The sequence below is a fragment of the Oryx dammah genome, unplaced genomic scaffold (assembly GCF_014754425.2).
Source record: "Oryx dammah isolate SB20612 unplaced genomic scaffold, SCBI_Odam_1.1 HiC_scaffold_17, whole genome shotgun sequence".
Lineage (NCBI taxonomy): Eukaryota > Metazoa > Chordata > Mammalia > Artiodactyla > Bovidae > Oryx > Oryx dammah.
This window is the reverse complement of record NW_024070201.1, coordinates 62,018,511-62,030,692: the sequence shown is the minus strand read 5'-3', so window position 1 is coordinate 62,030,692 and position 12,182 is coordinate 62,018,511. Positions and strand designations below refer to the sequence as shown.

General features: G+C 48.2%; 1 protein-coding gene across 2 annotated transcripts; it reads left to right on the top strand.

The window, feature by feature from the left end:
- Nucleotides 1–4,329: 4,329 nt before the first annotated feature.
- Nucleotides 4,330–6,753, top strand: CUNH11orf91 (chromosome unknown C11orf91 homolog). 2 transcript variants are annotated; one of them, XR_005724227.1, is made up of 2 exons: nucleotides 4,330–4,504; nucleotides 6,502–6,753. XR_005724227.1 is itself a non-coding variant. In XM_040258987.1 (2 exons), the coding sequence occupies exons 1-2, from the start codon at nucleotides 4,766–4,768 to the stop codon at nucleotides 6,585–6,587; spliced, it is 582 nt and encodes a 193-aa protein (XP_040114921.1). In that variant the 3' UTR covers nucleotides 6,588–6,715. The 2 variants fall into 2 exon arrangements, 1 of the variants encoding a protein (XP_040114921.1); XM_040258987.1 differs by lacking the exon at nucleotides 4,330–4,504 and adding an exon at nucleotides 4,766–5,261 and having other exon boundaries at nucleotides 6,502–6,715.
- The last annotated feature ends 5,429 nt before the right edge of the window (nucleotides 6,754–12,182 follow it).

Below are 12,182 nucleotides of genomic sequence, written 5' to 3'. Positions count from 1 at the left end.
CATCACCTCCACTGGCTTTGTTCGTAGTGATGCTTTCTAAGGCCCACTTGACTTCACTTTCCAAGATGTCTGGCTCTAGATTAGTGATCACATCATCATGATTATCTGGGTCGTGAAGATCTTTTTTGTACAGTTCTTCCGTGTATTCTTGCCACCTCTAATATCTTCTGCTTCTGTTAGGTCCATACCATTTTTGTCCTTTAACGAGCCCATCTTTGCATGAAATGTTCCCTTGGTATCTCTAATTTTCTTGAAGAGATCTCTAGTCTTTCCCATTCTGTTGTTTGCCTCTATTTCTTTGCATTGATCGCTGAAGAAGGCTTTCTTATCTCTTCTTGCTATTCTTTGGAACTCTGCATTCAGATGCTTATATCTTTCCTTTTCTCCTTTGCTTTTCGCTTCTCTTCTTTTCACAGCTATTTGTAAGGCCTCCTCAAGACAGCCATTTTGCTTTTTTGCATTTCTTTTCCATGGGGATGGTCTTGATCCCTGTCTCCTGTACAGTGTCACGAACCTCCATCCATAGTTCATCAGGCACTCTATCAGATCTAGGCCCTTAAATCTATTTCTCACTTCCACTGTATAATCATTAGGGATTTGATTTAGGTCATACCTGAATGGTCTAGCGGTTTTCCCTACTTTCTTCTATTTAAGTCTGAATTTGGTAATAAGGAGTTCATGATCTGAGCCACAGTCAGCTCCTGGTCTTGTTTTTGTTGACTGTATAGAGCTTCTCCATCTTTGGCTGCAAAGAATATAATCAATCTGATTTTGGTGTTGACCATCTGGTGATGTCCATGTGTAGAGTCTTCTCTTGTGTTGTTGGAAGAGGGTGTTTGCTATGACCAGTGCATTTTCTTGGCAAAACTCTATTAGTCTTTGCCCTGCTTCATTCCGCATTCTAAGGCCAAATTTGCCTGTTACTCCAGGTGTTTCTTGACTTCCTACTTCTGCGTTCCAGTCCCCTATAATGAAAAGGATATCTTTTTTGGGTGTTCGTTCTAAAATGTCTTGTAGGTCTTCAGAAAACCGTTCAACTTCAGCTTCTTCAGCGTTACTGGTTGGGAGATAGACTTACACAACAGTAGTGATAACCCAAAGAAGTGTTTAGGCTTGAGAGCTCCTAAACCATTTCAACAAAAGGTGATAAACTGTAAACAAGACAAAGGGAAAAAGGGTTTGGGTTTCCAGGAATTTTCATTTCTAGGTAAATTGTGGGAAGGTAAATATTGGATTGGACAAAAAGTTGATTCAAGTTTTTTAGTAAGATCTTACAGAAAAACCCAAATGAACTTTTTGGCCAACCCAATAAATGGGGGAAACTTATGGAAGATAAAGTTTGTTTGGTAAGGCTCTGTTATGCAGACTCAAGTTAGGGCCATTGCCAGTGATGAGTTGTCTCCTTATTCTGGCGTGGGAGAAGGGGTTGGGGACACCTCCACAAAGGGAAATTTATTTTATCTTTACAAAGGAAATTCTCTAACCTTTAAAAGGGGAAATTTATGCCCGGCTTTTAGGCAGAAAAGGAGAGGACAGAGTAACTCCTGTGTCTGCTTTTTCTCAATTAACTTCAACTTAAAATAATTCTTATGCCAAAGTGGTGTATTTTGTGGTGGTATATTCTGATCTCCTTCAGGCCCCACAATACATAACACTGTTTTAAAAGTGCCCAAATATTTATTGAGTCCTATTATATGCCCTGGTGGCTCAGTTGGTAAATAATCTGCCTGTAATGCAGGGGACCTGGGTTTGATCCCTCTGTTGGGTAGATCCCCTGGAGAAGGAGATGGCAACCCACTCTAGTACTCTTGCCTGGAAAATCCCATGGACAGAGGAGCCTGGAGAGCTACAGTCCATGGGGTCACAAGAGTTGGACACAACTTGGGGACAAAACCACTACACCACCACCATTATATGCCCAGCATTATAAGATCCTTGGCCCAGATCCTCGCCCTCAAGAAGCTTACAGGTGAGTATGGACAAAAAGCTTACTAGTTTCAGACAAGCCCCTCAATGGGAACTGCTCTTATATTTGGACAGAATACATACGTTTACAAGTTCTTCACACACACTATTGTCTTCCATCTGATCATCAGAAACAACCCTATGAGGCCACCTGGTTCTTTTATTTTGCAGAAAACCATCTTAGAAGTCAAGCAACTTGCCAGTCCAGGACATTTGACTCTACTTTGCTGTTACACACACATACACGCACACAGTATTTGCTACTGGGCTTGGATCTGACTCAAGATCTTAACTGACCAACAGACTAAACTGGCACCCACCCATCTTTGTTCCTTCACCTCAGTATCATTAGGCCGAGGTTTTTCCGTCTATGACTAATACAGGCTACTATTTAAATGAGCTGGGCATGTCCTTGGGCAGTATATCCAAGTCACCTGAAAAAATAACTGAGCTGTTTGAGGGTTGCTCTGCAGAATTTCCTTTTGGTGGTTTGTTGACTGCCTTTTAGCTCCTGATAAGCAAGGAAGAAAACTAAACTGCACTTCACTAAAGACACCTAGGTCAGATCTATTACAAATCCATAAGAGGCTCTCTCTTTTTTTCCCAGAATTGTCCACAACACTGGGAAATTTGGTGAAAATTTGTGTTGGTTCTGACAGCTATTCCCATCAACCTGCTTCTTCTGTTATAGAGAATGAAAAGTCAGATACCTTGTTTCCCCAGACTTCTCTGCAAGGAGGGGTGATAAGAGAAGTCTGCTGATGCAGGGGGCAAGTTTCTAGGATTTTTTTTTTCCTCCCTATAAGAGGAGAGGGGCTTCCCAGGTGGCACAGTGGGAAAGAATCCACCTGTCAAGGCAAATTCAATCCCTGGGTGGGGAAGATCCCCTGGCTAGGAAATGGCAACCCCCTCCAGTATTCTTGCCTGGAAAATTCCGTGGACAGAGGAGTCTGGTGGGCTACAGTCTATGGGGTCGCAAAGAGTCTGACACGATTGAGCACACCTGCACACACACAGGCACAAACACATGAAAGGAGAGCGAGACTGCAGAAAGTTTCCTCTCGGAGTTCTGACCAGCTCGTGGCTTCCTACTTTTGGATGAGGTTATAGTGGGATGAGAGAGCAGGAGTCAGGAGTGCAATAACATGAGTGAAGCTTGTGAAATTCAGTGGTGGTAGCGGGACTCTTGGGGCGGGACCTGGCCGGGGTGTGGAGGACTGCCAGGAACCAGCGTCAGGAATCCCGCCCGTGGCAAAGGTCATGAGGAAGGAAACCTGACAAAATACAAGGGCATGATCAGGCTTCAGGGGCTCCCCCTGGAATTTCCTGAGCATCCACCCCAAAAACCAGAGTCTGCCTGCTTTACTGTGTTATTCTTTCCACCTACTCTTCTGACATTAACAGGGGGCTGTCCCCTCACCACCTTTTTCTGGAAAAAGTTAATTTAGAGCTTTTAGATAATAAATCTCCTGGGCATAATAAGAGTGTTTCAATCCAAAAACCCCTCTGATGGCTTTCTAGCCTGCCTGCTGGACTCTTACAGCTGCGCATGTGATTGTGGCCTCCTGACCTCGAGAGGCACAGGAGGCTTAAAACATCCTAGGAATGCTGGGGCTTCTGAGGAGTCAAAATCATTAGAATAGGATTGATTAAAGGTTTCATTTGTTGAGCCAATACTTGCTGCCAAATTTTCATATCTTTTATTTGTAGATATAGTTGGTATATAGAAAAAACAGGTAGTAGACCTGGTATTAGCAACATTAGATCTTTAAGTACTTTCTTTGTTATAACCCACTGCACCTTTGTTCTACAGGAATGTAACTTTATTTAGTATTTTGAGGGTGATGCAGAGTAAAGAAAAAACTCTTCTAGGGAAAAAGAGTTTTCTGATTGATAGACATTTAACTAGGAAGAGAGCCATAAAAATGTTAACAGGCCTCTTGGCCAGAAGATAATGTAAACCACCTGAGACCTTTTGTATACGGGAGGTATGCAAAAAGAAAGCCTGGTCTCAATGAGGGTCAGGACTGCTGCTCCTGCATAACTCTGCATATTCCATTATTTCTTTATATACAACTTGGGGTATGTAAGCTGATTTTGAAAATAAAGTTGTGAGTCTTGCACTGATGCTGGGCTCCCCCATGTCGTTCTTTTCTCCCCTTTTCTGACTGAATTCCCATCTGGAGCGCGGAGGCTCACCAAGTCTACTTACTTGCCCTGGCTTCTAAGATCCACGCGAGAGGGAGCCCAAGGCGGGGCACCCTCCGCTATTCAAGTGGGCGCCAGTGGCCTAACGTAGATGGTGCAAACCTCTTGTCTCAAGGTTTTATTAGTTTTCCGTGTACACCAAGTTATTCAGCCTCTTTTCTCCACTAATTTTCCTACTACACTATTCTTTCCTAATCTGTTTATATTTCTAATTAAATAATCCTTTCCCAGACTCCAACTCCGTCCCCGCTTCGAATTCCCTGGATCCACCGGGGCTGGACCCCGGCAGAGGACGTGGAGGTGCTGTCCTGGAGGACGTGGGTGATCGCAGGTAGGGGATGAGCAGCACGACAGAACGGATCCGCCAGATTCCCCAGTTCCCTCTACTAGGGTGGCCTTTCTCACTCCAGGGGGCGTCGGCAGGCCACATTCTGGGGCGTGGCCCGCCGGACTTGAAAACCCCGACTGTTTGGGGGCGGGGCCGCTCCCTCGGGGCGTGGCCTGTGGAACCTCGGAATCCCGGCGACTCGGGCGGGCCGGGGCTCGAGTCTCTGGGCACGGGGTTCCTCCCACGCAGCTTCCCATTCAAACGATGCCGAAGGGGCGGCGCGGCTGCCAGAGCCCTACGATGAGCCAGCGGCCGGCTCCGCCCCTCTACTTCCCGTCTCTCTACGACCGCGGCATCTCCTCGTCCCCGCTCAGCGACTTCAACATCTGGAAAAAGCTCTTCGTGCCCCTGAAGGCTGAAGGGGCGCCGGCGGGAGGGGCGCCGGCAGCGGTGGGCCGGTCACTGCCCCAGGCACCCTCGGCCTCAGCGCCCCCGCCGCCACCCGGCCTGGGTCCCCCTAGTGAGCGCCCTTGTCCCCCTCCCTGGCCCTCCGGCCTGGCTTCCATCCCCTACGAGCCTCTGCGCTTCTTCTACTCTCCACCGCTGGGGCCTGAGGCAGCGGCCTCCCCGCTGGCTCCTGGCCCCACGACCTCCCGGCTAGCCTCTGCCTCCCACCCCGAGGAGTTGTGCGAGCTGGAGATCCGGATTAAGGAGCTGGAGCTGCTCACCATAACTGGGGACGGCTTCGACTCCCAGCGCTGTGCGTGACCTTGGCGCCTCAGCCTGCCTCGGCTCCCTCCTTGGCTACGTGTCCCCTGAGCCCCTCACTCGCAGTGTGGCCTTTAGGCTCAGACTCCAGTTCCCAGGAACCCCGGATCCCAAACCAATACCTCCCCCCACCCCGGAATCCAGACACTTCATTCTGGATTTCAACCAATTTCTTCCTCCACCTTAAATCTGGACCCTTTTGCCCCAAGTTCCAACCTCCCTCTGAACTGAGCCTTTTTGTGACTTTGAACTCTGAGCTCTAAACCTGGAACTCGGTCCATCACAACCCCCAGGTTGAACTTTAAGCCTCCTTCACAGTAGTACAACCACCCTGGGGGTCCACCCCCACAGACAACCCCTGTTTCTAGAGACCTGGCTCAGTGTTTATCTTTTTTTTTTTTTTTTTTTTTCGGTCAACAGATAAAATGTTTATCTTAACTTGGGGTCCTCAGTGGAAGGAGGGGAAGTAGGTGAGGGTCATTTGATCTCTAGGGAGAGGTGCAAGACCTAGAAGGCTGAGGACGATCACCGAGGGGCTTTGGGATCATCCATTTCTCAATGCTGGAAGGTCACCTTCTGTGATGCCCCTGGCTGCCCTCTCACCAGGGTCCTGGCCTCTGCCATCTGATCTTAGGTCTAAAGTCTTAGACAGACCAGGGCAGACCAAGTGTGCTGATGTGGGCAGGATTCCTCTAGTGTGCAAACTGTCTGAGTCCTCCCTGTTCCAGAGTGAAGTTGTTAAATCCAGTTTTACTCCCAGAAGGACCAGATTGCACTGTGGAATATTCAGGAGCCATAGGCTGTTCAATAGACTTTGTCTTTGCCAACACCTGGTCTGGCTAAGGCTAGCACTTGACCACTGGAGGAGGGCAGATGGGTCTAGAAAAACCATCTCCACCACTGTGAAGTAAACTACATGTTTAGGTACATGTGGCTATGGGAACGGTCCCACAACTCATCAGGCACTCTCTGATGTCCCCTTCCCCACTGCCTCAAGAAGAAAACTCCTAGAATACTTGGAGTTTCCAAGTCCTGGATTTCTCAACCGCATAGTTCTCCACTTGTATGTGTTTTGGCTCTAAGGGGTTTCCCCCCTCTCACCCATCTTGGGTCTGAATAGGTTTGGGACTCATGTGGGGAAGCACACGATAGCTTCCCCAAAGCTAGTTTTGGAAGTGTTAGAAAAAAGCCCTTCTCTCTCCTACATCTAAGTTTGTTTTGGTCTTCTGCAGATAAATTCTTGAAGGCGCTGAAAGATGAAAAGTTACAAGGCCTGAAGACCAGGCAGCCTGGAAAAAAGTCGACCTCTCTCTCCTGAGGAGCTGCCCACCAGAGCCTGGCAGCCGCCTCCTTAGGTGTTAGTGCTTAGATAATGTGTCCTGTCTGTTGTCATTTCAAAGATCGTTATTTTCTGTTCTGTATTTACTGCTGTTCTCATTGCTCCCAGCACGTACTCCACATACAGTGCCCACTTGCATGGTAAATCTTGTGGTCTCTCTCCTGTCTGTGCCACTGCTGGGGGGGAGTGCTCTCGAGGGGGCTGGAGGCTGCTGCCCAGCCAGCATTCAGGGGCTTCCAAGACCAGGGGAGGAGGGGGTCCCCAACACTGTCAAGTCAGGGGGACTGGAAAAGGCCAAGGGCAACATATATTTGGTTCTGTTGCCATGTCCCTATTCAGAAAGGCTCTTTGAGGACTGGAACAAGGGGTTAGTGTGCTTTCAAACAGCTTTAGTCCTTAGAAATGTTTTCTAATATTTAAATGCTTTTTGGAGCACAAAACTCTTTGCTAATCTGATGAAAGGCATGGTCCTTCCTAGACACTTAGTCAAGTATTTGAGTCCTTATTATGTGTTAGGCACCTTCCTAGGCTCTTGGGATTGGAGGTGGGGATACAGACAGCAAATATGATTAGTAAATCAGAATATGGTATCAGAGGATGACAGGCGAAGGGGAAAACAAAAGGTAGGGATGAGGATGGTTAGAGAGTGGGAGGAAAGCGGGGTTTCTTGAAGAGAGAGCATGTAAACAGTGTTTGATGGAGATTGAGGGCAATAGCCAGGAGACACTCTAGGCAAGCATTTCAGGGTGAGGGGCAGGTGCAAAGGCTGAAGGTGGGAGCACGCTGGGAGGTTTGCGGGTGAGCAGAGAGTGTAGATGGCTGGAGCCAGGAGTAAGGGGAGGGAAGAAAGGATGAGTGCACAGAGGGTCCATTCGCATGGGGCCTTACAAACATGGTAAAGGAGCCGGGGGTTTACTCTGAGTGGATGGTAAGTAGAGAGTTTTGAGCTGATGAGTAACAGGTTCGGATTTGTGCTATGTTGAGAACAGAGTAAGCAAGGATGAAGAGAAAACAGTTAGGAGGTTGTTGGAATTAATGCAGCTAAGTGAGAAGCAGTGGTACAGTATTCCTCCCCTTTCCCCCTTGCTGCGTCCCCTGCTGCCAGGGGCTGCCTCTATGGCGAGGAGGAGCAAGGACCTAGTGGCACAAGCACACGAAGGAGAACATAGTCGATAGAACAAATCTTTGATCTAGAACAAATCTTCCAGGGACTTCCCTGGTAAGACTCCACGCTCCCAGTGCAGAGGAGACGGGTTTGATCCCTGGTTGGGGAACTAAGATCCTGCATGCCACACAGCGGAGCCTAAAAACAAAACCTAAATCTTCCATTTGGGTGCTTAGCTTCTCGACCCGCTTGTGCCTTCACTATTCCAGCAGCCTAGATCGTAGCTAAAGAATCTGTGAAGTTGGGGCTTCTTTCAGAGGAGAATGGAAAAGAGTAGCTGGTGAGCCAGGCTCCTGTGGTGGCTCAGAGGTAAAGAACCTACCTGCCAATGCAGGGGGCATAGGTTCGATTCCTGGGTTGGGAAGATCCCCTGGAGAAGGAAATGGCAACCCACCCCAGTATTCTCGCCTCGAGAATCCCATGAACAGAGGAGCTTGGCCGGCTATAGTCCATGGGGTCGAAAAAGAGTTGGACGCAACTTATCTACTAAATAACAACAGCTGGTAAGCCAGGTGTCTTCAAAGACATGTGAAGTAGGAGGGAGAAGCGGAGGGAGTCTGACAAATAGCGTTGATGGGTCAAGAGGAGCCTGAGCATTTGCAACATGCTGAGGATTTAGCAGCACGATTTCGTACTGGTGATTTTGCAGTTTTGGTTGAGCAAAAGGGGTTGATGCCTGACTGCAGTTGTTTGAGAATGGGAGGAGAGGAATTAGAGACAGGAAGTAGATGCCTTTATAGGAAGTTCAGCTTCAGATAGAGCTGAGATCCGAGAAGGCAATGACACCCCACTCCAGTACTCTTGCCTGGAAAATCCCACGGACAGAGGAGCCTGGTGGGCTGAAGTCCATGGGGTCATGAAGAGTCAGACACGACTGAGCGACTTCCCTTTCACTTTTCACTTTCATGCATTGGAGAAGGAAATGGCAACCGACTCCAGTGTTCTTGCCTGGAGAATCCCAGGGACGGCAGAGCCTGGTGGGCTGCCATCTATGGGGTCGCACAGAGTCGGACATGACTGAAATGACTTAGCAACGAGAGCTGAGATAGAAACAATTGGCAGGGCAAGCAGGGTCAAGATAAGAGTGTTTTAAGAAAGGAGAAATGACCCCATAGAGGGAGAAAAACTGACAAAGTAAAAGAGGTCTCTGCCTGACACACAGCAAGCCAAATGTTGAGACACCAGTATTTGTAGCAAAAAGAGGCCTTATTTGTGAGACAACTGGAGGAGAGGCTGAAAGAACAAATCATAAGTCTTCTCCCAAAAGGCAAGGGGCTAGGGTATTTATGGGATTACGAATAAAGATGATTCAGGTCAGCTGGAGGTGTGGGGGATGTGGGGATGTGATTGGGAAAAGATTCAGGAATTGTCCTCCTGTGCAGGCATAACTCGCCTATGCACCTCTGCACGGAGGTTTGAGCCCTCTGATGTCAAAAAGTTCCTGAGTGGACCCTGGTGCAGTCCCAGTTAGAAGGTCAGTGGTCCTATCCTATCTTAACCCATTCAGATTGAATTAGCCTCCAAGTTTCTGGGCAATAACTCAGGCTAACATCTTACTGTTTAGGCTTCATGCTGCTGGGAGGACATGCAAGTCTTAAAACAAACTTGATTAGTGAAGACAGGTGAAATGGATTTAACCTATGGCTTCAGAGAGAGGAGGAATTGCTGGAATGGTCCTTGAGTGGCTGAGAGGGGTCAGGTCTAGTTTGTAGTAGAGGGATTGGCTTTGGATGGAAGCAGGGATGGTTTATTCTTAATGTGCTTAGTCGCTCAGTCGTGTCCAACTCTTTGCGACCCCATGGACTGTAGCCCACCAGGCTCCTCTGTCCATGGGGATTCCCCAGGCCAAAGTACTGTAATGAGTTGTCATGCCCTCCTTCAGGGGATCTTCCCAACCCAGGGATTGAACCCAGGTCTCCCATATTGCAGGTGGATTCTTTACCACTGAGCCACCAGGGAAGCGCTGGGTTTTCAATAGATTGGCTTTGGATGGAAGCAGAGATGGTTTATCCTTAATAGCAGGAGGTTATCACCTGATGATGATAGATGGGGTGGTGGAGCCCCAGAGGCTACATACACTTGCCCCAGAGTCTGTGCAGCGACCACCAGCTTGAGGACACAAATGTGCATGTCTGTGAAGCCCAGCTGGAGATCCTGGGCATGGGTACCGGGAGCCAGGCAGAGGCTGGCCAGCCACAGAGCTGCTGCCTGACTGCAGGGGCATTTCAGCCACTGCTGCCCACAGCCAGGAGTGTGGGCCCAATATCAGGCCAAAGCCCCCAGGTTCTAAACCTTAGCAATGAATTTCAGTGTTTCCAAAACCCAGTATAGGGTGAGCAAAGTCTGGACAGTCCCCCAGAATTCACAACTGTGGCAGTTCACAACCCCAGAATTCACAACCCCAGAATTCACAAACCCCTGGGAGTTCTTCCATCCTGGGCATTCCAGGTCCTGTCTCCCCTCACTAGGAGGAAGCTAGATTCCCATTACCCCAGGCTGGTTGATGCAAGAGAAGCTCCCTTGTTCTAGAAAACTTCAGGCTGGCAAGTCCAGTGAGGGGAGCTGGAGACTCTTAATGAGAGTCAGGAAAACTCAGTAGCAAGCTCAAGGAGGGCAGAGCTGCCCCCCGGGGGCCCATTTCCCATTTCTTCCCCAGAGCCTCCATTGCCCCCCACCCCCATCCATCCAAACTCATAAAACTGGCCACCAATTAAGTGCATCCTGGGCACAGAGGGAGGCAGTTAACATGAACAGTCTACTTCTTAGTAGTACTGGGACTCCATGCTTTCACCACACGGGGCACGGGTCCAATCCTTGGTCAGGGAACTGAGGTCCAGAAAGCCCCGTGGCATGGCAAAAAATAATAATTCTTACTAGCACCTTGTGATATAGGAACCATTCTTGGCATGTTTTACAAATGAGGGGACAGAGACTCTGAAAGGTGTAGTGACTTACACCCTCCTCCACTCCTGGGCACAGGGCTAGGGAATGGCAGAGTGAGGATTGGAAGTCAGGTTTGTCAAGGTTCTTCCTGCAGCATACATAGAGAGCACAGACATAGGGGAAGCGCTAGTGAGTTGCCAGAAGGAAACATTAGGTTCAGTACTGGGAGGACATAGTTTGGGAGTGAGCTGAGTTGTCTCCCAGTTTTGAGAATGAGGTGACAGTCGTATGGTATCACAGTCAAGGTCCCAGGACTGCCCACACTCAGCCCCATCTCTTGTCCCTTCATCCCATGGCTTTGGCCACAGGTCCTGTTATCAGGATGGTGAAGGAGGCAGGTCCTGTAATTCTCAGTCCGTCCTGAACGGAATGGAATGGAAGAGGCTGTATACCAAAGAGAAGGATGCTTGGCAATTGAAAACAAGATAAGGGTCCAGGTGAAGCAAACATCATAGGCACGGAATAATAGATAAATGCAGTGGCATGCTGGAGCCAGCTGGAACAGCTCATGAAAGCCAATGGTTAAATTTTGAGGAATTTTGTAAGCCAGTTGTTAAATACAGCCATTGTTAAAAATTATCTTGTATCAACTTGCAATTAAACAATATTTAAAATGAAGGTAATAAATATTCAAAATTCAGCACTCCCTAATTATTTGCTCCATTTTACAATTACCCATGCTCTTAAAGTTATTTATGGCTCTCGGGTCTGTATGGTGGAAATACTATATAGAAGTGTACTAATGTTACATTCCTTCTGAGTAATGTCCGTGTTGATGTTTTGAATCTGGCCACAGTGAGAGTATTTACACTATGGAAATTGGCAAATGTACAAATCCAGATTGTTCTTGTCCTCTCTACCCTTTCCAACCTCCATAAAAAGTTGGTTGTTAAAGATTTACTAACACACCGCCAGATAAACAGGAAAAATCATTGATAGCTGAGCTAGAAGGAAAGCTGCTTTGGAACATTCAGAGTTGGGCTGAAGGTATGACTGAAGCTCCCTGCTGCTTCTGGTTTGTCTCCCCACTTAGTTACCCACATGGAAGAGGTAGGAATGAAGAGCCTAGTGATATCTGCTCATGAAGGCAGGCTTTTTTTTTTTTTTTTTTTTTGCCACTGGACTTCCATCCCGTCCACAGCCGAGCATCGGCACATCCAAGTGCAGCAACCAGAGGCAAAGTGACTAGAGAGGAATCCAGAAAATGCATCCATGACACTTAGTTCCCCTGAACCAGGGATCCAAACTGTGCCCCCTGCCGTGGGAGCATGGAGTCTCAACCACTGATGATGCAAGACCCAGGGAATGTCCTGGACCTCAGCCAATCAGATTAGCAGCTTGTACTCTCAGGGCATCAGCGTAGAGGGCGAACAGAGGAAACAGCCCATGGGTGGGGGACTGACGTTCATCCTCTCCAGCGGTAACTTGTTTGAGCTAGATGGAACAGCAAATCTGAGAGGGTGAAA

Excerpts from the sequence above, each read along its gene's own strand:
- CUNH11orf91 (XM_040258987.1), top strand. The coding sequence starts at position 4,766 with ATGCCGAAGGGGCGGCGCGGCTGCCAGAGCCCTACGATGAGCCAGCGG. Across the intron at positions 5,262-6,501 it reads CGGCTTCGACTCCCAGCGCT|ATAAATTCTTGAAGGCGCTG; the intron begins GTGCGTGACCTT and ends GGTCTTCTGCAG.